The sequence below is a fragment of the Ambystoma mexicanum genome, chromosome 11 (assembly GCF_040938575.1).
Source record: "Ambystoma mexicanum isolate Mex_15411 chromosome 11, UKY_AmexF1_1, whole genome shotgun sequence".
Lineage (NCBI taxonomy): Eukaryota > Metazoa > Chordata > Amphibia > Caudata > Ambystomatidae > Ambystoma > Ambystoma mexicanum.
In genome coordinates this window covers 28340756-28366723 of record NC_090934.1, presented here as the reverse complement: position 1 = coordinate 28366723, position 25968 = coordinate 28340756, and the positions used below count along the sequence as shown (strand labels likewise).

Here is a 25968-nt window from a genome sequence, read left to right as displayed (position 1 = left end):
GACAATCAGTGTTCTCCACCTCCACCTTCCCCGCCAGAACAGGTCTACAAAATCAGACATATCCTTCCTCCTGACAACTTCTGCACTGCAGTCAAAGCACTGGTTCTCAACAAGTTGGGCTATGGACATGATCTCCTCACTGGACTTCCCAACAACACACTTGCCGGCCTGCAAGCCATACAAAACGCAGCAGCCAAACTCATCCACATCACCCCCGCTCTTGCCCAGCTCCACTGGCTCCTCTTGCCCCAGAGAATGCCTTGAAAGGGCTCTGCAATGTATTCAAAGCCATCCACCTCAAAACTCCATCTTACCTTCATGACAAATTCAGACCCATCATCCACAAATACCAGAAAAGCCAGCCACCACCTACACACGTGCGTGCCCCCCGGTCGCCTAGCAACGAGTTATTTTAAACTCGAACTTCCGCCGGCAGGCGGAATAGCCGGCGGCCAGTCAAAGGCCAGTACAAGGCCCTGTTTTGCCCCTGTAGGAGCCACTCGAGCTCCAGAAGTGGCGCGGGCAGGAGCCCCCACCAGCAGCCACCCACGCGCTCCAACTCCTGGAGGCATCGCAGCGACCGCAACAACGACCGCGACCGCAACGGGCCATCCCTCCCACCCAGGCTGGGAGGTGCAACTACCTGCCCTGCCAGGGCCCCTCCATCTGCCCACACTGCCCCCACATGAAGACAAGCACCGGTGACCCATCTGGGCACGCACCGCACCGCGCCGACATTTCCTTCCTGAAACAAAATGTCGGGCGCGATGCGGCATGAAATCGAGGCTCGGCTTCCCCCGGTCGCCTAGCAACGAGTTATTTTAAACTCGAACTTCCGCCGGCAGGCGGAATAGCCGGCGGCCAGTCAAAGGCCAGTACAAGGCCCTGTTTTGCCCCTGTTTAGCGCATGTGAGCGCAATACCAAACCTACATCCCGACCAAACATTCTGCTGTGTTGGAGAATCCAGTACAGAGTCGAGACCTTTCCTTGAGGGAGCAAGAAGGTTTCCTGACGGACCCCACTGAAAAAGAGACTAAATCTAACCAAGGAACAGCCTCCGCTATACCGAGGAGGACGCAGTACTCTCCACTTGCATTGTCTGGACTCAACCCACTGTGAGTAAAGCATAACACCCTAGTCGCTTAGTCTACCATACGTCCTCTTGTAAATGTCTACGGCTTACTGCTAGTATAAACATACAAACTCGGTGAATTCACTCTTGCTAACCACTTGTTACTTATGTGCACTAGGCTATTGCTACTGCTCTCATGTAACATATCGCGCCGCGCCTCACTAATGCCACCGCAACTGTGTTGTGCCCTCTGGTCGCTCATAGACCACAGTAATTGTGTTGTGCCCTTTGGTCGCTCATAGACCACAGTAGTTATATTGTGCACTCTGGTCGCCCATAGACCACAGTAATTGTGTTGTGCCCTTTGGTCGCTCATAGACCACAGTAATTGTGTTGTGCCCTCTGGTCGCTCATAGACCACAGTAATTGTGTTGTACCCTTTGGTCGCTCACAGACCACAGTAATTGTGTTGTGCCCTTTGGTCGCTCATAGACCACAGTAATTGTGTTGTGCCCTTTGATCGCTCATAGACCACAGTAATTGTGTTGTGCCCTCTGGTCGCTCATAGACCACAGTAATTGTGTTGTGCCCTTTGGTCGCTCATAGACCACAGTAGTTATATTGTGCCCTCTGGTCGCCCATAGACCACAGTAATTGTGTTGTGCCCTTTGGTCGCTCATCGACCACAGTAATTGTGTTGTGCCCTTTGGTCGCTCATAGACCACAGTAATTGTGTTGCCCATGTCCATATATACACCATACTGCCATCTGTCTGCGCCCTAGGATCACTACAACTTAACACCATATGCCTGACCTCACACACTAGATAACAACATAGCAGACCTAGCAGCTACTCTGCCTGCACTCTACCCAAAACTATAACTCTAGCCATCATTCTAGATACAGGATGCTCACACATTATACAATGCTCCTTATACTATCCTATCTAGTATACCTGGCCTCCTCACTCGCCCCTTGGGAACGTCTCACCATGTCGCCCCCTACAGCAACCACAACACAACGATCCACTACACAATGTAACATAGCTGACAGAAACCTAAGACTACGAGCAAGACTACCCAGAATCTTTGATCCACTCATCAAATACGGAACTAATACCATTCGAGCCAAAAAGGAACCCACTCGCAAACCATTCACCCATAACTACATTAAGTATAATAACTACCAAACAAACAAAGAAACAAATGCCCCTCCTAATGCCGCAATAAATACTGCTACACACCCTAACCACACACCGAAAATCAAAGGAGCCTTAATAAACGCTAGATCCTTAGTCGCCCACGCCATAGAAATATCTGAAATTATCTTGACAGAAGACTACGACTTCCTAGCCATTACAGAAACTTGGCTGCATGAGGCATCTGGCCCAGCACTATCCGTAGCTGTGCCCAACAATTATACTATCCTCAGATCGGATAGGCGCGGAGCTCGAGGTGGCGGACTAGCCATCATCGTCAAAACTAAACTCGGGATGAGACTCACCCCCTCACCAACCATTGAATCTTGTGAGATAATGTCCACCAAGACACCCACAGCTAACTCACAAACTCTTAACCTTCACTTGATATACAGACCTCCAGGTCCTATCAAGAACTTCATAGAAGACTTAACTACCATCCTATCAGAAAACCTCAAAGATACTACTCAATCAATACTACTAGGTGACCTCAATATTGGCTTTAATGATATCAACGACTTACAAGCCACAGCAGCTTCCAACACCCTAACAGAACTGGGTTACACACAAAGAGTGCTTGAGCCCACCCATATCAAAGGGAGAACCCTTGATTGGATTGCTGACCACAACTGCAATATAGCCAATCTCTCCATCTCACCCCAAATCTGGTCAGATCACCATCTAATTTCATTCTCCTTGGACACTACCACCCCCAAACTACAACAACCGTGTGCACCTCCTGCACTTACCAGAAACAAAAAAAACATGACATTAGACAAACTACTCCCCGGCATCATGCCCACTCTGGACGCTCTACCTGACAACCTTAACCCTAACAGCCTAGTGGAAGAATTTAACAACATCATGAACAAAACCCTTGACGACATCGCACCACTCAAGCTCAGAAACAGCAAGCCAAAGAGCCACCTGAACAACTGGTTCACCCCCCTCTTAAAAAATCTAAGACTAGAAAAAAGGAAATGGGAAAATACGTGGAAAACTAACCCCAGTCCAGAAAATAAACTGAAACTAGTCAACATCTCTTCTCATTATAAAAAAGAAATCATCCTAGCTAAACAAGAGACCTACAATAACAGAATCACACAAGCCAAATCAAGTACAAAAGAACTGTTCGCCATACTCAGAGAACTGGAAAACCCAATAACACCTCAAGATAACTGTCTCAAAGACAAAAAGTGGTGCTCTGAAATCCAGCAAGCCCTCTCTAACAAAGTCCGAAACCTCCAAAAGAAAATAGAACTAAAACGCGAGACCTTAGCACCCAATGTATTACCGCCTATTAAGACACTTCCTAACTCCAAACCCACTACGCAATTCCACTTCTCCAAAGTCTCCATACTAGAAGTAGAGAAAGCAATACTCGGTCTAAAACCGTCCAACTGCAAAGGAGACTTATGTCCAGCACAACTCATCAAAGATGCCGCACGAGATCTAGCACCATTTATCACTAAGTTAATTAATGCCTCCTTTACCACAGGCATTATCCCCAGTAACTTAAAAGAGTCCTGGGTGCTCCCACTCTTAAAAAAGGCTACTCTAGACCCCACTATACCCACTAATTATAGACCTATTACTACGGTTCCGTTCCTCTTGAAGATACTGGACAAGGTGGCATACATCCAAATCCAGAACTTCCTGGAACAAAACCAATTATTAGGCTCCCGACAATCTGGCTTCCGCCCTCTACACGGCACAGAAACTGCACTGATTGACCTGAAAGCCCAAATAGACAAAGTACGAGATTCTGGAAAACCAGCACTCCTCCTGCTACTAGACCTATCGGCCGCTTTTGATTTAGTGGACCATAAAGTCCTATGTAACCACCTAGATTCAGCAGCACACTTCTCCACTGAGGCTATAGCATGGATACAATCCTTCCTTAGTGACCGCACCATGAGGGTTTTCTCACCTGCAGCAGCGGCAGACCCCATCCCTATTACCTGCGGTGTGCCACAGGGATCATGCGTTTCACCAACACTATATAACATATTCACTAAGCCCCTGTTTGATGATTTGGACCATCTGGGTATCACGTATACTAACTATGCTGACGATACCCAGATCCTCCTCCCACTCACAGGGGTTTACGAAAAAGATCTAGCTATGGTGAACAAAATATACAGCATCGTTCAGGCATGGATGGCAACCCATGGCCTATGCCTGAACGATGATAAAACTGAGCTTCTTATCCTAGGCACCGCACCCCTCATCAATAAACTAAGTACAAATTACTCTTCCTTTACCATAGATGGGAACTGCATACAAGTTGCCAAAGAAGTTAAAACATTAGGGATCTACCTTGATTCTACCTTATCATTCTCCAAACAGGTAAACTCCCTAGCTTCCTCAACAGCCTACACATGCAAGCTCATTAGAGCAGGGAAACAATTCCTTTCTCAGCACAGTTGTCTAACACTAGCCAGAGGCCTTATCATCTCTAAACTAGATTATTGTAACGCACTATACATAGGAGCCACTAAATCCATCATCAACAAAATCCAGATACAGCAAAATAAGGCCCTCCGAGCAGCATTGAACATCCCCAGGAGAGAACACATTACAGCAATAAGAAGGAAACACAAATGGCTCTCCACCCATGAGAAAATCAGACTCAAAACTGCATCTCTCACACACAAATCTCTACATAACAAAGCCCCTCAATACCTAAAGGACAGATTCACTAGATCACACCCCACAAGACAAACCAGACTTGCCTACACCAATCGTCTACAAGTACCACGCTTTAAACTGACCACTATAGGCGGAGCTAGCTTCCCAGTCAAAGCTGCTCAATTGTGGAACGAATTACCCACTACCGCAAGGCTAGAATGCTCTTTTTCCAAATTCAGGCAAATTGTAATTAACTGGCTAACGACAGTAACTGCTAAATTGAACCTATGATAATGCTTACGCCTGTTTGCTACACAGCATTTGCACCATACGATTGTAAACTTGTATTGTAAACTTGCACCTGTAACTGGTAATTTCTGTAACTTGTAACTGTAACCTGTAACTTATGCTCTAAGCTGTACATATTCTTACTTTCTGCGCCCTTATACCCCAGGGTCCGGTGCGCATAATAAATACTAAACAAACAAACAAACACATCCAACTCTGCATACTCACATGCACACATAAACAAGCATTTACTCACTGGGCACACAGGGCACAGAACACCTTACCTATCCATATATGCACTGCATCCTCTATCACCACTTTCAGAAAGAGACTCACAACCCCACAAATCTTATCCCCTCCACTGCTATAGCTTGTCTAGCCTCATCTTCCTATCCTTTTCTGAAAACATTTAATTTTTTGCTCCTTTTCAATATTTGAACCACGTAAGGCGCTCCAAGACCCTCTGGGTAGGGACAGTGCTAAACAAAAATTCAAAGAAATATCCTAATCTTAATATCCTGAAAGCATTTTTGTAACTTCTATTTCACTGCCCACCTTTTCAACCCGTTAACCCTGTAAGGGGCTCTGAGACCCTCTGGGTAGGGCCAGCGCTGAACAAAAATGTTCCGGCTCCTGACTGTTTATTTTCTAGGTTAATTGTTGATTATCATGCCATTGTGACAGTTGCTTTTTTCCTGTAAATATTAATTATTCTGCTTTTGTCCATATACTTTTGGTGCAGCACAGTGTTGGCTTTTCTTAGTATTTAGTGTTGTGGCATTGCTTTATTTTTTGGAGTTCTTTTGGCTTCTATTAGTGGTTTCTGGCAGATTTGGTGTTTTGGCTCTTGCCAGTGATAGTTGTGATATCCGATTCCACTTTCTAGACCATGGCAGTGAGTGTTTCCCCGTCAGATGCAATGTTTTGACTCCTCTCTCTGCTGGTTTACGTGTCAGATTTGGTGGTCTTTTGGTCCTGGTGTTTTGGTTCCTGTTGGTGTTGGCAACCCAGTCAGATTAAGTGTTTCGGTTACTGTCAGTGTCTGTTCCCCTAACAGATTCAGTGGGCCTCATTAAAAGTTGGCGAGTGCAGAATTAACATGCCCATTATTGTTTCCGCGCCGGCCAACTACAAGTTTGCCAGCGACGTGGCAGAATGACCTCCAGCATTCCGCCAAATTGCTGGCAAAAATCACCAGTATTACAGACGTCTGTTATACCGGCAAACTCCCCATTTCATGGAGTAAATGGGGAGTCTACCGGTACTTGTAATCTGGTGGACCTTTCACCGGACAGGGCAGGTAATACAGTTTGCCGGTATTCTGGTGGATTTACCACCAGAATACTAGTAAACATGTAATGAGCCCCATCGTCTTTGCTCCTCTCAAGAGTTGGTTTTCCTGTCAAAATCTATGTTTTGGTGCCTTTTGGTGTCGAATTCCCTATCAGATTTGATGTCTTTGCTTCTGTCGGAGTTAGTTTCCCTGTCAGATTGGGTGTATCATTTCATGTCAGTGTCAACTCCCCCATCAGATTCATTGTTTTTGCTTGTTTTCCTGATAGGATCTGTATTTTGGCATCTGTAGCTGTTGGTTGTAGATTCAATGTTTAAAGTCCCGTTAGTGTTGAAGGCCCTGTCAGATTCATTGTTTTGGTTCCTGTCATAGTAGGTTTCCCGATCATGATGTGCATTTTGGTTCCTGTAAATGTTGGTTGCCCTGTCAGATTTGGTGTCTGGGTTCCTGTCATAGTTGGTTTTCCTGATTAGGAACTGCATTTTGGTTCCTGTGGATGTTGGTTGCCCTGTCAGATTTGGTGTTTGGGTTCCTGTCATAGTTGGTTTTCCCGATCAGGATGTGCATTTTGGTTCCAGTGGATGTTGGTTGCCCTGTAATATTTGGTGTTTTGTTTCCTGTCAGTTGGTTTGCTGATCAGGATCTGCATTTTGGTTCCTGTGGATGTTGGTTGCCCTGTCAGATTTGGCGTTTGGGTTCCTGTCATAGTTGATTTGCTGATCAGGATCTGCATTTTGGTTCCTGTGGATGTTGGTTGCCCTGTCAGATTTGGTGTTTTGGTTCCTGTCATAGTTGGTTTTCCCGATCAGGATCTGCATTTTGGTTCCTGTGGATGTTGGTTGCCCCGTTATATTTGGTGTATTGGTTCCTGCCATAGTTGGTTTGCTGATCAGGATCTGCATTTTGGGTCCTGTAGATGTTGGTTGCCCTGTCAGATTTGGTGTTTGGGAGCTTTCATAGTTGGTTTTCCCGATCAGGATCTGCATTTTGGTTCCTGTGGATGTTGGTTGCCCTGTCATATTTGGTGTATTGGTTCCTGCCATAGTTGGTTTGCTGATCAGGATCTGCATTTTCGTTCCTGTGGATGTTGGTTGCCCTGTCATATTCGGTGTATTGGTTCCTGTCATAGTCGGTTTGCTGATCAGGATGTGCATTTTAGTTTCTGTGGATGTTGGTTGCCCTGTCAGATTTGGTGTTTGGGTTCCTGTCATGGTTGGTTTTCCAGACCAGGATGTGTATTTTGGTTCCTGTGGATGTTGGTTGCCCTGCCAGATTTGGTGTTTTGGCTCCTGTTAGTGTTGAATGCCATGTCAGATTTGGTGTTTGGGTTCCTGTCATAGTTGGTTTTCCCAATCAGGAACTGCATTTTGGTTCCTGTGGGTGTTGGTTGCCCTGTCAGATTTGGTGTTTGGGTTCCTGTCATAGTTGGTTTTCCAGACCAGGATGTGTATTTTGGTTCCTGTGGATGTTGGTTGCCCTGTCAGATTTGGTGTTTGGGTTCCTGTCATAGTTGGTTTTCCCGATCAGGATCTGCATTTTGGTTCCGTGGATGTTGATTGCCCTGTCAGATTTGGTTATTGGTTCCTGTCATAGTTGGTTTGCTGATCAGGATCTGCATTTTGGTTCCTGTGGATGTTGGTTGCCCTGTCAGATTTGGTGTATTGGTTCCTGTCATAGTTGGTTTGCTGATCAGGATCTGCATTTTGGTTCCTGTGGATGTTGGTTGCCCTGTCAGATTTGGTGTATTGGTTCCTGTCGTAGTTTGTTTGCGGATCAGGATTTGCATTTTGGTTCCTGTGGATGTTGGTTGCCCTGTCAAATCTGGCGTATTGGTTCCTGTCATAGTTGGTTTGCTGATCAGGATCTGCATTTTGATTCCTGTGGATGTTGGTTGCCCTGTCAGATTTGGTGTTTTGGTTCCTGTCATAGTTGGTTTTCCCGATCAGGATCTGCATTTTGGTTCCTGTGGATGTTGGTTGCCCTGTCAGATTTGGTGTTTTGGTTCCTGTCATAGTTGGTTTTCCCGATCAAGATGTGCATTTTGGTTCCTGTGGGTGTTGGTTGTCCTGTCAGATTTGGTGTATTGGTTTCCGTCATAGTTGGGTTTGGGTTCCTGTCATAGTTGGTTTTCCAGACCAGGATGTGTATTTTGGTTCCTGTGGGTGTTGGTTGCCCTGTCAGATTTGGTGTTTTGGTTCCTGTCATAGTTCGTTTTCCCGATCAGGATCTGCATTTTGGTTCCTGTGGATGTTGGTTGCTCTGTCAGATTTGGTGTTTTGGTTCCTGTCATAGTTGGTTTTCCCGATCAGGATCTGCATTTTGGTTCCTGTGGATATTGGTTGCTCTGTCAGATTTGGTGTTTTGGTTCCTGTCATAGTTGGTTTTCCCGATCAGGATCTGCATTTTGGTTCCTGTGGATGTTGGTTGCCCTGTCAGATTTGGTGTATTGGTTCCTGTCATAGTTGGTTTTCCCGATCGGGATGTGCATTTTGGTTCCTGTGGATATTGGTTGCCCTGTCAGATTTGGCGTTTGGGTTCCTGTCATAGTTGGTTTGCTGATCAGGATCTGCATTTTGGTTCCTGTGGATGTTGGTTGCCCTGTCAGATTTGGTGTTTTGGTTCCTGTCATAGTTGGTTTTCACGATCAGGATTTGCATTTTGGTTCCTGTGGATGTTGGTTGCCCTGTCAAATCTGGCGTATTGGTTCCTGTCATAGTTGGTTTGCTGATCAGGATCTGCATTTTGATTCCTCTGGATGTTGGTTGCCCTGTCAGATTTGGTGTTTTGGTTCCTGTCATAGTTGGTTTTCCCGATCAGGATCTGCATTTTGGTTCCTGTGGATGTTGGTTGCCCTGTCAGATTTGGTGTTTTGGTTCCTGTCATAGTTGGTTTTCCCGATCAAGATGTGCATTTTGGTTCCTGTGGGTGTTGGTTGTCCTGTCAGATTTGGTGTATTGGTTTCCATCATAGTTGGTTTTCCCGATCAGGATGTGCATTTTGGTTCCTGTGGATATTGGTTGCCCTGTCAGATTTGGTGTTTTGGTTCCTGTCATAGTTGGTTTTCCAGACCAGGATGTGTATTTTGGTTCCTGTGGGTGTTGGTTGCCCTGTCAGATTTGGTGTTTTGGTTCCTGTCATAGTTTGTTTTCCCGATCAGGATCTGCATTTTGGTTCCTGTGGATGTTGGTTCCTCTGTCAGATTTGGTGTTTTGGTTCCTGTCATAGTTGGTTTTCCCGATCAGGATCTGCATTTTGGTTCCTGTGGATATTGGTTGCCCTGTCAGATTTGGCGTTTGGGTTCCTGTCATAGTTGGTTTGCTGATCAGGATCTGCATTTTGGTTCCTGTGGATGTTGGTTGCCCTGTCAGATTTGGTGTTTTGGTTCCTGTCATAGTTGGTTTTCCCGATCAGGATCTGCATTTTGGTTCCTGTGGATGTTGGTTGCCCCGTCAGATTTGGTGTATTGGTTCCTGTCATAGTTAGTTTTCCCGATCGGGATGTGCATTTTGGTTCCTGTGGATATTGGTTGCCCTGTCAGATTTGGCGTTTGGGTTCCTGTCATAGTTGGTTTGCTGATCAGGATCTGCATTTTGGTTCCTGTGGATGTTGGTTGCCCTGTCAGATTTGGTGTTTTGGTTCCTGTCATAGTTGGTTTTCCCGATCAGGATCTGCATTTTGGTTCCTGTGGATGTTGGTTGCCCTGTCAGATTTGGTGTATTGGTTCCTGTCATAGTTGGTTTTCCCGATCGGGATGTGCATTTTGGTTCCTGTGGATATTGGTTGCCCTGTCAGATTTGGCGTTTGGGTTCCTGTCATAGTTGGTTTGCTGATCAGGATCTGCATTTTGGTTCCTGTGGATGTTGGTTGCCCTGTCAGATTTGGTGTTTTGGTTCCTGTCATAGTTGGTTTTCCCGATCAGGATGTGCATTTTGTTTCCAGTGGGTGTTGGTTGCCCTGTCAGATTTGGTGTTTTGGTTCCTGTCATAGTTGGTTTTCCCGATCAGGATGTGCATTTTGGTTCCTGTGGATGTTGGTTGCCCTGTCAGATTTGGTGTTTTGGTTCCTGTCATAGTTGGTTTTCCCGATCAGGATGTGCATTTTGGTTCCTGTGGATGTTGGTTGCCCTGTCAGATTTGGTGTTTTGGTTCCTGTCATAGTTGGTTTTCCCGATCAGGATGTGCATTTTGGTTCCTGTGGATGTTGGTTGCCCTGTCAGATTTGGTGTTTTGGTTCCTGTCATAGTTGGTTTTCCCGATCAGGATGTGCATTTTGGTTCCTGTGGGTGTTGGTTGCCCTGTCAGATTTGGTGTTTTGGTTCCTGTCATAGTTGGTTTTCCCGATCAGGATGTGCATTTTGGTTCCAGTGGGTGTTGGTTGCCCTGTCAGATTTGGTGTTTTGGTTCCTGTCATAGTTGGTTTTCCCGATCAGGATGTGCATTTTGGTTCCTGTGGGTGTTGGTTGCCCTGTCAGATTTGGTGTTTTGGTTCCTGTCATAGTTGGTTTTCCGGATCAGGATGTGCATTTTGGTTCCTGTGGGTGTTGGTTGCCCTGTCATATTTCGTGTTTTGGTTCCTGTCATAGTTGGCTTTCCCTATCAGGATGTGCATTTTGTTTGCCCTGTCAGATTTGGTGTTTGGGTTCCCGTTAGTGTTGAATGTTGGTTCCTTTCAGGGGTGATTTCCCGGCCAGGTTGTGTTTTTGTTTGCCGGCTATATTCGGGGTATTGGTTTCCTGTCGCAGTCGGTGATTTTGATGCTCTCTGGGAGTTGTCAGCGGCGTGTCGGTTGCTGCCCGTTAATTGCCGTTTCGGGCAACTGTCGATGGCGGGAGCGGCTCGGGCTGCTGAGGGGAAAGTCTCCCTTCAAAGTGCGGAGGCGGTTGGGCACTTGGAGCTTCTCCTCAGGGGTTCCTGTGGGGGAGCGGTTGGGCGCTTGCAGCTTCTCCTCAGGGGGTCCTGTGGGGGAGCGGTTGGGCGCTTGCAGCTTCTCCTCAGGGGGTCCTGTGGGGGAGCGGTTTGGCGCGTGCAGCTTCTCCTAAGGGAGCGGTTGGGCACGTGCAGCTTCTCCTCAGGGGGTCCCGTGGGGAGCGGTTGGGCGCTTGCAGCTTCTCCTCAGGGGGTCCTGTGGGGGAGCGGTTGGGCGCGTGCAGCTTCTCCTCAGGGAGCGGTTGGGCACGTGCAGCTTCTCCTCAGGGGGTCCCGGAGGGGAGCGGTTGGGCGCATGCAGCTTCTCATCAGGGAGCGGTTGGGCGCGTGCAGCTTCTCCTCAGGGGGTCCGGAGGGGAGCGGTTGGGCGCGTGCAGCTTCTCCTCAGGGGGTCCTGTGGGGAGCGGTTGGGCACTTTGAGCTTCTCCTCAGGGGGTCCGGAGGGGAGCAGTTGGGCCTTGCAGCTTCTCCTCAGGGGGTCCTGTGGGGGAGCGGTTGGGCGCGTGCAGCTTCTCATCAGGGAGCGGTTGGGCGCGTGCAGCTTCTATTCAGGGAGCGGTTGGGCGCGTGCAGCTTCTCCTCAGGGGGTCCTGTGGGGGAGCGGTTGGGCACGTGCAGCTTCTCCTCAGGGGGTCCGGAGGGGAGCAGTTGGGCGCTTGCAGCTTCTCCTCAGGGGATCCGGAGGGGAGCGGTTGGGCGCGTGCAGCTTCTCCTCAGGGAGCGGTTGGGCGCGTGCAGCTTCTCCTCAGGGAGCGGTTGGGCGCGTGCAGCTTCTCCTCAGGGGGTCCTGTGGGGGAGCGGTTGGGCACGTGCAGCTTCTCCTCAGGGGGTCCGGAGGGGAGCAGTTGGGCGCTTGCAGCTTCTCCTCAGGGGGTCCGGAGGGGAGCGGTTGGGCGCGTGCAGCTTCTCCTCAGGGAGCGGTTGGGCGCGTGCAGCTTCTCCTCAGGGGGTCCTGTGGGGGAGCGGTTGGGCGCGTGCAGCTTCTCATCAGGGAGCGGTTGGGCACGTGCAGCTTCTCCTCAGGGGGTCCAGAGGGGAGCGGTTGGGCGCGTGCAGCTTCTATTCAGGGAGCGGTTGGGCGCGTGCAGCTTCTCCTCAGGGGGTCCTGTGGGGGAACTGTTGGGCAGGTGCAGCTTCTCCTCAGGGGGTCCGGAGGGGAGCAGTTGGGCGCTTGCAGCTTCTCCTCAGGGGGTCCGGAGGGGAGCGGTTGGGCGCATGCAGCTTCTCCTCAGGGAGCGGTTGGGCACGTGCAGCTTCTCCTCAGGGGGTCCGGAGGGAAGCGGTTGGGCACGTGCAGCTTCTCCTCAGGGAGCGGTTGGGCACGTGCAGCTTCTCCTCAGGGGGTCCGGAGGGGAGCGGTTGGGCGCGTGCAGCTTCTCCTCAGGGAGCGGTTGGGCGCGTGCAGCTTCTCCTCAGGGGGTCCGGAGGGGAGCGGTTGGGCGCGTGCAGCTTCTCCTCGGGGGGTCCGGAGGGGAGCGGTTGGGCGCGTGCAGCTTCTCCTCAGGGAGCGGTTGGGCACGTGCAGCTTCTCCTCAGGGGGTCCTGTGGGGAGCGGTTGGGCACTTTGAGCTTCTCCTCAGGGGGTCCGGAGGGGAGAGGTTGGGCGCTTGCAGCTTCTCCTCAGGGAGCGGTTGGGCGCGTGCATCTTCTCCTCAGGGAGCGGTTGGGCGCGTGCAGCTTCTCCTCAGGGAGCGGTTGGGCGCGTGCAGCTTCTCCTCAGGGGGTCCTGTGGGGAAGCGGTTGGGCGCGTGCAGCTTCTCCTCAGGGGTCCGGAGGGGAGCAGTTGGGCGTGTGCAGCTTCTCCTCAGGGGTCCGGAGGGGAGCAGTTGGGCGCGTGCAGCTTCTCCTCAGGGGGTCCTGTGGGGGAGCAGTTGGGCGAGTGCAGCTTCTCCTCAGGGGGTCCTGTGGGGAAGCGGTTGGGCGCGTGCAGCTTCTCCTCAGGGGTCCGGAGGGGAGCAGTTGGGCGCGTACAGCTTCTCCTCAGGGAGCGGTTGGGCGCGTGCATCTTCTCCTCAGGGAGCGGTTGGGCGCGTGCAGCTTCTCCTCAGGGAGCGGTTGGGCGCGTGCAGCTTCTCCTCAGGGGGTCCTGTGGGGAAGCGGTTGGGCGCGTGCAGCTTCTCCTCAGGGGTCCGGAGGGGAGCAGTTGGGCGCGTGCAGCTTCTCCTCGGGGGGTCCGGAGGGGAGCGGTTGGGCGCGTGCAGCTTCTCCTCAGGGGGCGGTTGGGCACGTGCAGCTTCTCCTCAGGGGGTCCTGTGGGGAGCGGTTGGGCACTTTGAGCTTCTCCTCAGGGGGTCCGGAGGGGAGAGGTTGGGCGCTTGCAGCTTCTCCTCAGGGAGCGGTTGGGCGCGTGCAGCTTCTCCTCAGGGAGCGGTTGGGCGCGTGCAGCTTCTCCTCAGGGGTCCGGAGGGGAGCAGTTGGGCGCGTGCAGCTTCTCCTCAGGGGTCCGGAGGGGAGCAGTTGGGCGCGTGCAGCTTCTCCTCAGGGGGTCCTGTGGGGGAGCAGTTGGGCGCGTGCAGCTTCTCCTCAGGGGGTCCTGTGGGGAAGCGGTTGGGCGCGTGCAGCTTCTCCTCAGGGGTCCGGAGGGGAGCAGTTGGGCGCGTGCAGCTTCTCCTCAGGGGTCCGGAGGGGAGCAGTTGGGCGCGTGCAGCTTCTCCTCGGGGGTCCGGAGGGGAGCGGTTGGGCGCGTGCAGCTTCTCCTCAGGGGGCGGTTGGGCACGTGCAGCTTCTCCTCAGGGGGTCCTGTGGGGAGCGGTTGGGCACTTTGAGCTTCTCCTCAGGGGGTCCGGAGGGGAGAGGTTGGGCGCTTGCAGCTTCTCCTCAGGGAGCGGTTGGGCGCGTGCAGCTTCTCCTCAGGGAGCGGTTGGGCGCGTGCAGCTTCTCCTCAGGGGTCCGGAGGGGAGCAGTTGGGCGCGTGCAGCTTCTCCTCAGGGGTCCGGAGGGGAGCAGTTGGGCGCGTGCAGCTTCTCCTCAGGGGGTCCTGTGGGGGAGCAGTTGGGCGCGTACAGCTTCTCCTCAGGGGGTCCTGTGGGGAAGCGGTTGGGCGCGTGCAGCTTCTCCTCAGGGGTCCGGAGGGGAGCAGTTGGGCGCGTGCAGCTTCTCCTCAGGGGTCCGTAGGGGAGCAGTTGGGCGCGTGCAGCTTCTCCTCAGGGAGCAGTTGGGCGCGTGCATCTTCTCCTCAGGGAGCGGTTGGGCGCGTGCAGCTTCTCCTCAGGGAGCGGTTGGGCGCGTGCAGCTTCTCCTCAGGGGGTCCGGAGGGGAGCAGTTGGGCGCGTGCAGCTTCTCCTCAGGGGGTCCTGTGGGGGAGCGGTTGGGCGCGCGCAGCTTCTCATCAGGGGGTCCTGTGGGGAGCGGTTGGGCGCTTGCAGCTTCTCCTCAGGGGGTCCTGTGGGGGAGCGGTTGGGCGCGTGCAGCTTCTCCTCAGGGGGTCCGGAGGGGAGAGGTTGGGCGCTTGCAGCTTCTCCTCAGGGAGCGGTTGGGCGCGTGCAGCTTCTCCTCAGGGGGTCCTGTGGGGGAGCGGTTGGGCGCGTGCAGCTTCTCCTCAGGGAGCGGTTGGGCGCGTGCATCTTCTCCTCAGGGAGCGGTTGGGCGCGTGCAGCTTCTCCTCAGGGAGCGGTTGGGCGCGTGCAGCTTCTCCTCAGGAGGTCCTGTGGGGAAGCGGTTGGGCGCGTGCAGCTTCTCCTCAGGGGGTCCGGAGGGGAGCAGTTGGGCGCGTGCAGCTTCTCCTCAGGGGGTCCTGTGGGGAAGCGGTTGGGCGCGTGCAGCTTCTCCTCAGGGGGTCCGGAGGGGAGCAGTTGGGCGCGTGCAGCTTCTCCTCAGGGGGTCCTGTGGGGGAGCGGTTGGGCGCGTGCAGCTTCTCCTCAGGAGGTGCTTGGCGAGGGCACGTGGAGCTTCTCAGGCATTGCTGGGGGGCGCTTAGAGCTTCTCCTCAGGGATTGCTGCGGGGGGCGGTGGGCGCGGGTCTTCTCCTCAGAGGGCGGCAGTCTAGTGTCGGCGGCGGCGGGAAGAGGCCTCTCGCGGGCCTGGCTTTTCACCTGCGCGGCTCGGCCTCTCCCCGCCGCCAGGCTGGCGCAGGCCTCCCGCCTCCCGCCTCCCCCTGCGTCACCGAGCGCCCTCACACCTGTGCGGCTCCTGGGGGCGAGTCTCCTCACCTCGCCGGGCGGGAGGCGGGCAGCGGCCCAGCCCCGGAGGCGGGCCAGACTCCACGGCCTCCCCCTCCCCCTCGGGGCGGACTCAGGTTCTCCTAGGCCGGCCGCCTGACTTCCCTCCCTCCCTCCGCACCTGCACGGCTCAGCCTCTCCCCAGCCAGCCAGCCAGCCAGCCAGCGGGCGGGCCAGAGCGGGAATGCGGAAGAGGCTCCGGGGGCAGAGCTCGGGTCGCCAGTGACTCACGAGCTCCAGCGGAGGCAGGCACCAGGCACCGGGCCGGCATTCAGCGAACGGCTCCGGGGGCGGCGGCGGCGGGAGTGGAGGCAGGACCGGCGGGAGCCGGAGCAGAGCGCACGCCCGAGGGTGGTAGCCCCCAATACTGAGGATCGCCCCCATCGCTCAGGATCTCACTGCAGCCCTGGCTATGACGCCCCGTACGTGAGGATCTCGCGAAGCGCCTGAGAGTAACCCCCAATACTGAGGATCGCACTCCATCCCTGCCTATGACACCCCCTGGATGAGGATCTCGCACAGCGCCTGAGGGTAACCCCCAATACTGAGGATCGCACCCCATCCCTGGCAATGACACCCTCTGGATGAGGATCTCGCACAGCGCCTGAGGGTAACCCCCAATACTGAGGATCGCACTCCATCCCTGCCTATGACACCCCCTGGATGAGGATCTCGCACAGCGCCTGAGGGTAACCCCCAATACTGAGGATCGCACCCCATCCCTGGCTATGACACCCTCTGGATGAGGATCTCGCACAGCGCCTGAGGGTAACCCCCAATACTGAGGATCGCACTCCATCCCTGGCTATGCTACCCCGTGCATGAGGATCTCGCACAGCGCCTGAGGGTAACCCCCAATACTGAGGATCGCACTCCATCCCTGGCTATGCCACCCCGTGCATGAGGATCTCGCACAACGCCTGAGGGTAACCCCCAATACTGAGGATCGCACCCCATCCCTGCCTATGCCACCCCGTGCATGAGGATCTCGCACAGCGCCTGAGGGTAACCCCCCAATACTGAGGATCGCACCCCATCCCTGCCTATGACACCCCCTAGATGAGGATCTCGCACAGCGACTGAGGGTAACCCCCCAATACTGAGGATCGCACCCCATCCCTCAGGATCTCACTGCCTATACCACCCTGTGGATAAGGATCTCGCACAGCGCCTGAGGAGGGCAACACCCCGTCGTTAAGGATTTCACTCATCAGTGAGGACCCAGCCACATCTCCTCCGGTTATTTCACCCTGTCCCTGAGGATTCCGCTCATTCCGCCAAGGATCTCCTCCCACGCCCGTGGGATCCTTCTTGTGTCTTGGATAAACCCCTTCCATAAGTGCGCTTGGGAATCTCGTTTCCCCTCTGATCCCGGCATTGCTGTCTTCTCTCTGGGTGACATATGCTCATGTGGAGCGAATTGCAATCTTGGGGATCCTATTACAGCTCCTTTCTGTGAGGAGTCAGTCACAGCATATCTCTACAGGGATCATATTATATGGATTTGGATAAGTTGAGTTGCATGACCAACTATGGGAATTTCCAATGGAATGCTTCATGCCGAAAATTCATAGTCAAGAAACTAGGAATTGGCTTGCAATCAACTAAGTAACACCTGCAAACAACAGGCACGTACACATCCCATCCGAAACCCACTTCTGAGACCCACCACGTTCCTGGACCCACGCCAAACAACATTGAACAAGAATCTTCTAATAGCACATCTAGAAACTCTTCCAAATGTAGTATACCAGTCAGCCACATCCTGTATAAGATTCCATCCATACCCAGCCTGACCCAAGGCCCCATCCTTCCTAGTACATATTCACCTCCAGACCCATCCTGTTTCATCTCATCCATTCCCACCTCAAACCAGAACCTTCCTTTGACTATTCTTGGCCCATACTCGCCTCCAGAGTATCGTATTCCTTAAGCTTCTCCAGACAACCACATTTCAGATCTACACAGACCCCTCCCCACAACTTTAACTTTATTCCGATCAGGCTACACCTGCTGAATTATCTGACCAATAGATTACTTTCATGTCCAACCTCAAAACTGCAAAGAAAGCCCCAACCTTGATCTGGATAGAGCACCTACAACCCATTGCAGATGTGCTCATCTGTGACTCCTTCAACTCCAAGTTGCAGCACCCTAACCAACAGTAGACCCTTTTGCACAACTGTTCTTCCTCATCCCTCCTGAATCAGACATCTCGTGCATCACACCATGATCCCTCCTGTTCACCAATGCTGACTTGCAAACTCTCTCTAAGTGCCCAGTGGACCACTACGTGTCGTGTCTGTTTTGAGCCCTTCTGGTTCTCTCAGGACACTTCTCACAAATACAGGTCCTCTTTGCCACTCCCAGAACCTATGCTCTTTGGTTTCCTTTGAGTTCGCACTTGGGTACTTCCGGGCTACCTGTGTGGTCTCGCTTAGTCCTGCTCCCTGTGCCAAAATGGAAACAACTTCTACCCTCTTCCTATGAGCAGGTCTCTTACATCGTCTTAGCACCACACTAACTCTTGCTTTCCATGTCGGAGCAGACCTCCACAGCTGGCCCTGTAGTTGAGGAGTCTGGGAACATGCCCCCAGGGCCTGCTGTGGATGAGGGTGAGCTGCCGGCCCCCAAGAAAAAGAAGGCCAGTACACTTCGTCGGGCCTTCAGTTGGCTCCGTGGACGTAGGAAGAAGAAAAAGGGCGATGGAGAGGCAACAAAAGCCAAGAAGCAGGAGGATAAAGCTAAAGCCAAAGCAAAGAGCAAAGGTAAGGAACAAGTGCTTGACAGGTTATCCTATCTCCAGTTCTGCTCTTCTCCAACTTTGGGAACACTACCTCCTCCCCACCACCCCTTTCTGCGGGTGTCCCTCATTGATCAGGCCTGGACCCACTTCTCTTTACCCTAGATACCGTGTCATTTGGCAAAATTGTTTCTTCTTTTGGCTTTAACTATTAGCTCTTCGCTGACAATGTTCTTCTCTGTTCCTCCCTTCCCATCCTGCAAGCTCCAAACGCAGAATCAACTGCCCAACTGCCATCCGCCACTGGATGGCTTTACTCTGCCCCATGCTAAACTCTTTCAAGACGGAAGTCCTTTTTCACCCTGCCTCCTTACCACCTCTTCTCTTGTGACCTCTTGACCCCCCTCGCCCATGGCTAGCAACTTAAGGATTATCTTTCAGAGCGAACTGGAACTCTACCAGTTCATCAGTGCCACTGAAGACAGACCCCTACTCCTATATATTTGAATAATCTGTCCACACTTCACACACCTCTTAACTAAAATGCTAAGCTCTACTCTTGTGCTCAGCAGGCTGGACTACTGCACAAGCCTACTTTTAGGCTCATCTATCCACTCTTTTGCTCCCCTCAACAAAGTCCTCAACTTTGTGACACTCGCCCTTTTAAACCTACCCTGATCCAACCCCACCACGGCTTGTCATTACCACGCTTACTGTCTGGCTATTCGTGCAGAAATCCTCTCTTTAAATTCCCGCAATTTATCTATAAATCCATCCATAGTCTTTCCCCCATTACCTCACCAAAATCGCTGCACTCTCCCTCTCAAACTCTTCACTCCTCGACTCTTCATAAACTATGCTGCATCCCACCCCCAAACCATCAAAGCCACCTGTGCAGTGGAACTCTTAAACCCAAGAAAACTCCACTTTCTAGCAATGGAATGAGTACCCCAAACACCTCCAATCTTAAAACCCAACCCACCTCTTCTGCAGTCTGCTCCCAGACTACGCTATGTAATTTGCAAATCTGTGAATATTCGTCTTAGGCTTCCATTGTTGAAAGGGGTTAATGTCCTCCGGTCCATGTCCGTGGTTTCTGTTCCTATCCCTACCCCTTTACCACCAGGCATATGTCCTTCAATGCAACAGTGTTCTTATGTAAGGCACCTTAATCTGGGATAGCCTCTGCGCTGTTATTGTTGGATTTGTAAGTAATTTTTATTCAAAATTACATTCTGTTCTTAAATATAAAATCCATACAAAAGTGACCTGTACAGAAATCTTGCTACTTCCAACAAGTCCTTCAAGCATCCCACAACAAGGGACACTTCTGTTTGCCAAGCAAATGCACATGGTCCTCCCACTCGCTTTGGTGTGTAAAAGCATGGACCATTGGAAAGTTGGTGCGGATTGAGTCCTAAGGGGAGGGCAGGTAATGGTGTTTAGTTGAGGTGGTCCAAGGGACGTGTCTCCAAGTCTAGCCTCCGAGAGACAAATCCGCACCTTTTTCAGGATGTTCACGCAAAATAAGTTTGAATACAAGGAATCGAAATGTGAATTATCTTCATAGTCAATGGTTAGCCTCAAAACTCATTGTGAGTGTTGCTTTCGACGACTAATATTAGAGGCCCCTGGTCAATGGTGGGAAACTGGCTTTCTGGGACACCTACTTCAGTGTAGAGTTGTCTTCATGCAACTGATCTACCAGGAATTCATGAAGCAAAGGAAGAGGACGTCAGACTCCTATTTATTTGCTTAAGCCCTCACTCCAGGGGATGTATTTTTCTTAGACTCTGTCTTGGAGACCCAGCCAGTCCCCTGGTCACTGGGATCTAGTGGGAGATACACAACTTAATTCTGCAGGGCGTCTCATGTGGACTTCTGTTCCAAATTGCAGAGTGAGCAAGATTTGCTCCAAAGACATTTTTCCCACGGCTTTCCCTGAAGGACCATAATCTAACCCCTCCCAGATTGTCATGTCCCCTTCCTGTGGGATCCGCCGATTTGTCCTGCCTTTCAAAGTGGATCCATGCATTGGCTATCCCCTGGTGTCTGTTCCAAATACAGCCATACTCGGCCAATATCCGTGCTCTTTGTACCTTTTCCTAGTACTATGCTAGAACGCCCTGTTCTCTTCAGAGACAGTGCACTTGTTTGCAGAACCCAAGAGCCTTTTAAGCAGAGGAACCAGGATGCAGGCACATTGCCCGTTATTGCTGGGTCTACAAATGGCGCTAGTGGTCACAATGGATGTCAACACAGGCACAAAGAAGGTTTTCTCCCATGTTGGCCTTTTCTATTCTTTGGCAAGGCCTTTGAAAACGTGGGCCTCCGCGTACAGATCCGTCTTCCCTAAAAGTTAGGGCAGCGCCCTGCCTGGGGCATGGCGGGCCAGGCAGCTGCCTAGGGCACCCTGCCATTAGGCCCCCACCACGCCAGCTCGGGGGGAGTCTTTCATGGTTTCCCACAAGCTGGCGTGGTGGGAGAAGGTGCGGCAGGCGCCCTATTGACATTAAATGCGCTCTGCTCTTGGGAGCCTATTGAAAAATGTGACTCCTGCTGCATGAACAGGGGTGCGTGAGGGGAGGGGTGCCACATTTTTGATTTGCTGCCTGGGGCGCTGCGGCCTCAATGCCGGCCTTGAGATGGGGCATTCTCGTTCAGTAATGTCTGCTAGTCGGAGTCAAAGGTCATGCATTCTAATCTAGAATGGAATCTTCCTTATGGCCACAGATCCATGTGAGATAAATGTAGTGGCAACTACTTTTTCTCCCAACTTGATTCAAGCGTTTTTATTTATTCCCCTGAATGGCACAGTCCTTCACATTGTTTGTCGCCTTGGGTAGGGCAGAGCACAGTCAGCCTCCACCCTTGCATGATAAGGAAGGCACGTTTACTGGTGCCCAGGGAAAGGCATTCTGCCAAGTATCGTTTTTGGCATTGAGACAGGCTACTGACTAGGATACCTCGATATGTGACCTGTAGATTCATAAAAGGAGTATTTTGCTTGCCTCGTTTCGGGGGAATCGATCAGATGCTCAGTGCAACAGGCAACCACGTGGAACAGCGACCTGATGAATGTCCTTTATGTCACTATGAGTTGAAGGTATGACGAATGATTACTCTGGCCCTGGGGTGGTTCTTTCTGATATCGGCCAGGTGCCCTACTGTAAGTGCTTCACATGGGAACAGCAAATCTGTGTTTCCGTACCATGCTGGACCTTCAGTATTTTAACCGCTCTTGGAGCATTTCAAGATGGTCGACCTGGTGCATATCTTAAAAATACTATGGCATTTATCCTGGCACCATTGATCTCCAGGAGGCCATTTTCAATATCCCTATAAGCAGTGTGAATAGTTTGAAATTGCAAGCTGCTAGCAAGGAATACATTAAACTTGCCCCTAGCATGACTGTACACGCACACAACATACCGTTTCTCCCTCACCAAGAGTGACCATTAATTTGCAGCTGGCAAGTGCTTATTTTGTGGCCCGGCTGTCAGATCCTTTCACCGCAGGTCCCTAGAATTGGCTGCGCCACTGTAGAGATTTTATTGGGCCCTCCGAGTAGGGCATCAGTTTACCGCTAGTTGATTTGAAGGATGCCACATGTGGCTAAGCCTCATTGCGAGGAAGTGACCACTAGGCACCTTCACTTTTAGTGGCTTCTCGAGGACAGGTAGGAGTTGTCTGGTAAGGTGGAGGTGACAGTAAGTTTTGTGTGCTATTGCTTTCATCTAGGGAAGGAAAGTTAGATTATCATCGAAGATCACCCAAAGTGTTGTTGATGCAAATCTGCTTGGTGCTGCTTTTCCATTGGAAAATTCCAGGATTACATGTACCTATTTCTTCCAGAATCGCTTAGTGATGGAAGAGGAATGATTCTTCTCTCCCAGAACAGGCTTCATCTTGAGGCCCGTCTGCAGTCGGTAGGTCACATCGTAGGACTGAATAGTTTTGCTGTGGTGATCCCAGTGTGGGAAACAGGCTACATCCTTTCCCCAGTTTGCCCGTTCTCTACTTCAGTTTTTGGAAGTGCTGAAAATCTATTTCTGTAATTTTCCTTATTGGTGTGGGGGCTGAGTGATTGTTGCCTTTCCTTTCTGGGGAAGATTTTCCTTCCGGGGTTGGTAGTGCCATGCCATACTCCATATGCAGCGGAGATGCTTCTTTTATTGATGGTTAAAATGGGCATCCCCCTAATGAGTTCATGTTTTTGTTGTTTTATGATGTGATTTATATTTTGTCATCAATTGCGCTATTTCTTTTTGTACTATTAATTTTAATGTGTTATGTTGCTTTCAAGCACATTTTGCTGTTCATGTATAATAATAGTGATGAAAAGGTAATAGAACAAGTTGTTCATGGTTCTCTGCTGGATCCTTCAGTTCATTGGGACGGCCAGCGGGCCCAGCAGTGGGATGGAGGTTGGGTCATGCAAGTGGATTCAAATGTTTAAGGACAAGGTCCCTTATGGGGGTTCTATCTGGGAAGCAATATTATCAGGGAATGGTTATGCTGTGACCACCTTGGAGGCAAACAGTCTGGAGCAGAAATTCTCTGCATGCTGAACTGTGTAGCTTCCAGATGAGTCTGGGATTGATATTTTTTCCCCGGAGTAGTCTTCTTGGTGCCCGAGTTATACCTCGTATATGGAAAGAGGTCGATCATCTTCTGCAGAGAGTATCCAAGTTCAGTGGTTGGCTTCGTTTTTGGTACCTTTCCGCCCATATCTGCAGAGTGGCTTCTAGTTTGTACAAGAGCTCGTCTGGATGTTAACTTTGGCAAACGTACTGTAGCACAACCCGAGTTTCGTTTAAGATGTAGTGAACCTGTTTGAATGACCCCGCCCTTGACCAGCTCCGGATTGCAATAGCCCTTCCCTTCGCTTACTGAGCTCGCTGCTTAAATAAGCTTTGTTGATATGATATGATAGGTTATTTATAACGCACTTAATACCCAGAGGTTTCTAAGCGCGGACCCAGGGATCGAACCTGTGGTGCTCCATGTCGTCTTGCTTCCAAGGCAAGCATGTTGCCCCTGAGCTACCATTCTATCACATGGGCCTTTCACACATGCCTTTATCCAGCTAGCAAAAAAAGACTCTAGGTTTCTTTTGGGTCCTATCAAAAAATCCATCCTGTGGCAGGATTCAAATGAGGTCGACAGGTAGTGCTGATGGAGTTGCCTGGAGGATCCAGGGAAATCAATTACCTGACATCTGTAGCAGACATTAAAAGTAATTCATCCATAAAGTAGTTTATTGTTACAGGTGTGAAGAACAGCTGATCTTGCACCATTCAACCTCTAGGTAGCGCTTTCTTCAAGGGACAACTGCTGGCCCTTGTTAGCGAGCGTATGCCTCTTCCAGAGACCTTGTCTAAGAGCTATAGTGGCTGCTTCTTCTGGGGGGGTGTGTGAGGGGTATGGAGAAGAGTGGGTGCTTCCATATGGGAAATCTGCAAATCACGTTGTGTAAATTCAAAAAGATGTAGAGGTTTCAGAAATGAGACTGGTAAGCGTGCAGATGTTTGTAGTGATGTAAAGTTAGTAAGACTGGGGGTATCCTTTTGTAAGTGAGTGAAGGGTGTAGGCAGCCAGAAAGTTCGAGCTGGATGATTACTGTATTTTATTTGTCTTGATTAAAACTGCTGAAAGAGCCAATCAAATAAACACCTCTCACAAGAAGAACCTCTTTCCTTCAAACCCATTGCTTTGTCGTCCTGAAACCGGCACAAGTATAGGGTGAACGCACGTGGACAGATTCCCTTTCGATGTGTTTAGAGAGGGCACTGAGTCCTTGATATACCTGCTGCGAGAGGAACGCAAGTTGACCCATTAGAAGTATAGGCCTGTGGAGCCAAGCTCTCCCCTGGATCCGGCAAAATATGTCTGTTTCTCTGATCCGGGAAAACCATTTACACCATGCAAGGGTGTTTTGATGTTTTTAGCAGCGTAATGCGAACAATATTCATGAAGTGCAGCTATTTCACAAGTTCATGACTTTGGGATCGGATGTAAAGATTCTTTGAATGCTATGATTCAAATAAAACATCATTGCATTTTTAAAATTCAAAATAAAATAAATGTCTTCAACAATAAAGTTAATACGTATTATCATTAGCAACATTTGTGGATTAAGTAGCGGCGATTGACATTATTGTTGAATTCATGAGAATAAATTGTTGTTCTAAGTCATCTGCTATCTTTTCCCCATGGTACAATTAAGTCTCCACAAACAGAGCAGCTAAATAATTCATAGTGGCTATTCTGAGAGTAATACTTGATGTACATAAAATCGTGCCACACAAACTCATGGTCACAAGTGCTAAAGTACTCCAGATGTTTCGAAAAGTATTTCACCCTGAGTGTAATGACCGCTGGGCATTGTATAATTAAATGTCGCAAGGTTTTCAGGTTTTATTCTCTATAGCTTTGATGAAGAGTTGTAAGTTGCTCTGTATGTAGGGCACATTTTGAACAGGTAGAAGGTAGCGTTGGTGAGGTATCTTTTAGCAGCTTCACATGTTGTTTGGATGGATCTTGAGAAATTATGAAGCCAAATGCAAATAGCTCAATTTTGGCTCTCCAGAGAGTGTTTTAAAACTACTCCCGATGGAATCCATAACATTACAATGGATAGATCGGTCTCACTAAGAAATTCAACCTGATTTATGTCCATAGATGTAATATCCTCCAATAAAGGTATCTCTTGAAAGATATTAATGATGCTAGACCTGCTCATGTCAAAGGACTCGTACGGGTCTGCTCGACATTTCATTATCAAAGAATGATGTAACATATTTATCTTGTTCTTGCTAGAGTGTGCGTTGCCTTGATTATCATGTATGTTGGTCTGTGCAAAGGAGAGTTTGTTAGTTGAGATTGTGCTTTGATTTTTATTGACTGCCATCACGTTTGATGAGGGCATATTGGGGCAAAGTCGTTGCACAGTATTTTATAATTATGCTCATGGTCAGTTCGATGCAGAGTCAAAGTTGGTGCGAGTGATGTTGAGTGAAATTTTAGAATTGGGTCTGTTTTTTGCTGGAATTGTCCTGACAAGTAAAGGTCCACTGCTTTCCTTATTTCAGTGTGACCCTGTTCTAATGACATAATGTATGCTGGTAGAGCAGTTAAATCAATTGAGGGTCTGATCTTGAGACCACCTTCCTTGTTTACAGCTAAAGAAGGGGCCTTTGTGGCTGATTGCTCTGATAATACTAATATCAGATCATCTAGGGGTGGGTACTCTAAACATGTTGACTTCTTCTGCAAAATTGGTTGTTTTGCTTCTTTCGTCAGTTTCTTATATTTCTTGGTAATGGCTAAAGAAGTATTTACTTTGTGTTTTTGAGCTAAGATAACAGCTCGTATAAACTGCGTAGAGCTGGTTCTAGCTTTCAAAGGGCAAGATTTAAAAATGTTTGGCTTTTTCTGCTGAGTCAATTGTAATGCAGTTTCTGTTGTGATCTTTGATTGCTTTCGCCTCTTTTTGTTAGAGGTGAATATGTCAAAGGGCTGTGGTGTACCAAAATCCTTGTTGGTGTTTAGGTGAAAGGATTTGGTAAATTGAGAGTCCGAGACTACAAGTATAGGACGATCAACTTCTGGAATCTCAACTGGACGAATAACTTTCGCAATAATAGGTAAGACCAT

The 25968-nt window shown here is 50.2% G+C and overlaps 1 protein-coding gene across 1 annotated transcript in view; it reads left to right on the top strand.

The window, feature by feature from the left end:
• The first annotated feature begins 15550 nt into the window (after nucleotides 1–15550).
• The window catches only part of NHSL3 (NHS like 3), a 566971-nt gene continuing 556553 nt past the window's right edge, over nucleotides 15551–25968 (top strand). The window contains exon 1 of the mRNA XM_069622456.1: nucleotides 15551–18334. Coding sequence (XP_069478557.1) covers nucleotides 18103–18334 — 232 coding nt within the window. The 5' untranslated portion in view covers nucleotides 15551–18102. The remainder of the gene's footprint in view (nucleotides 18335–25968) is intronic.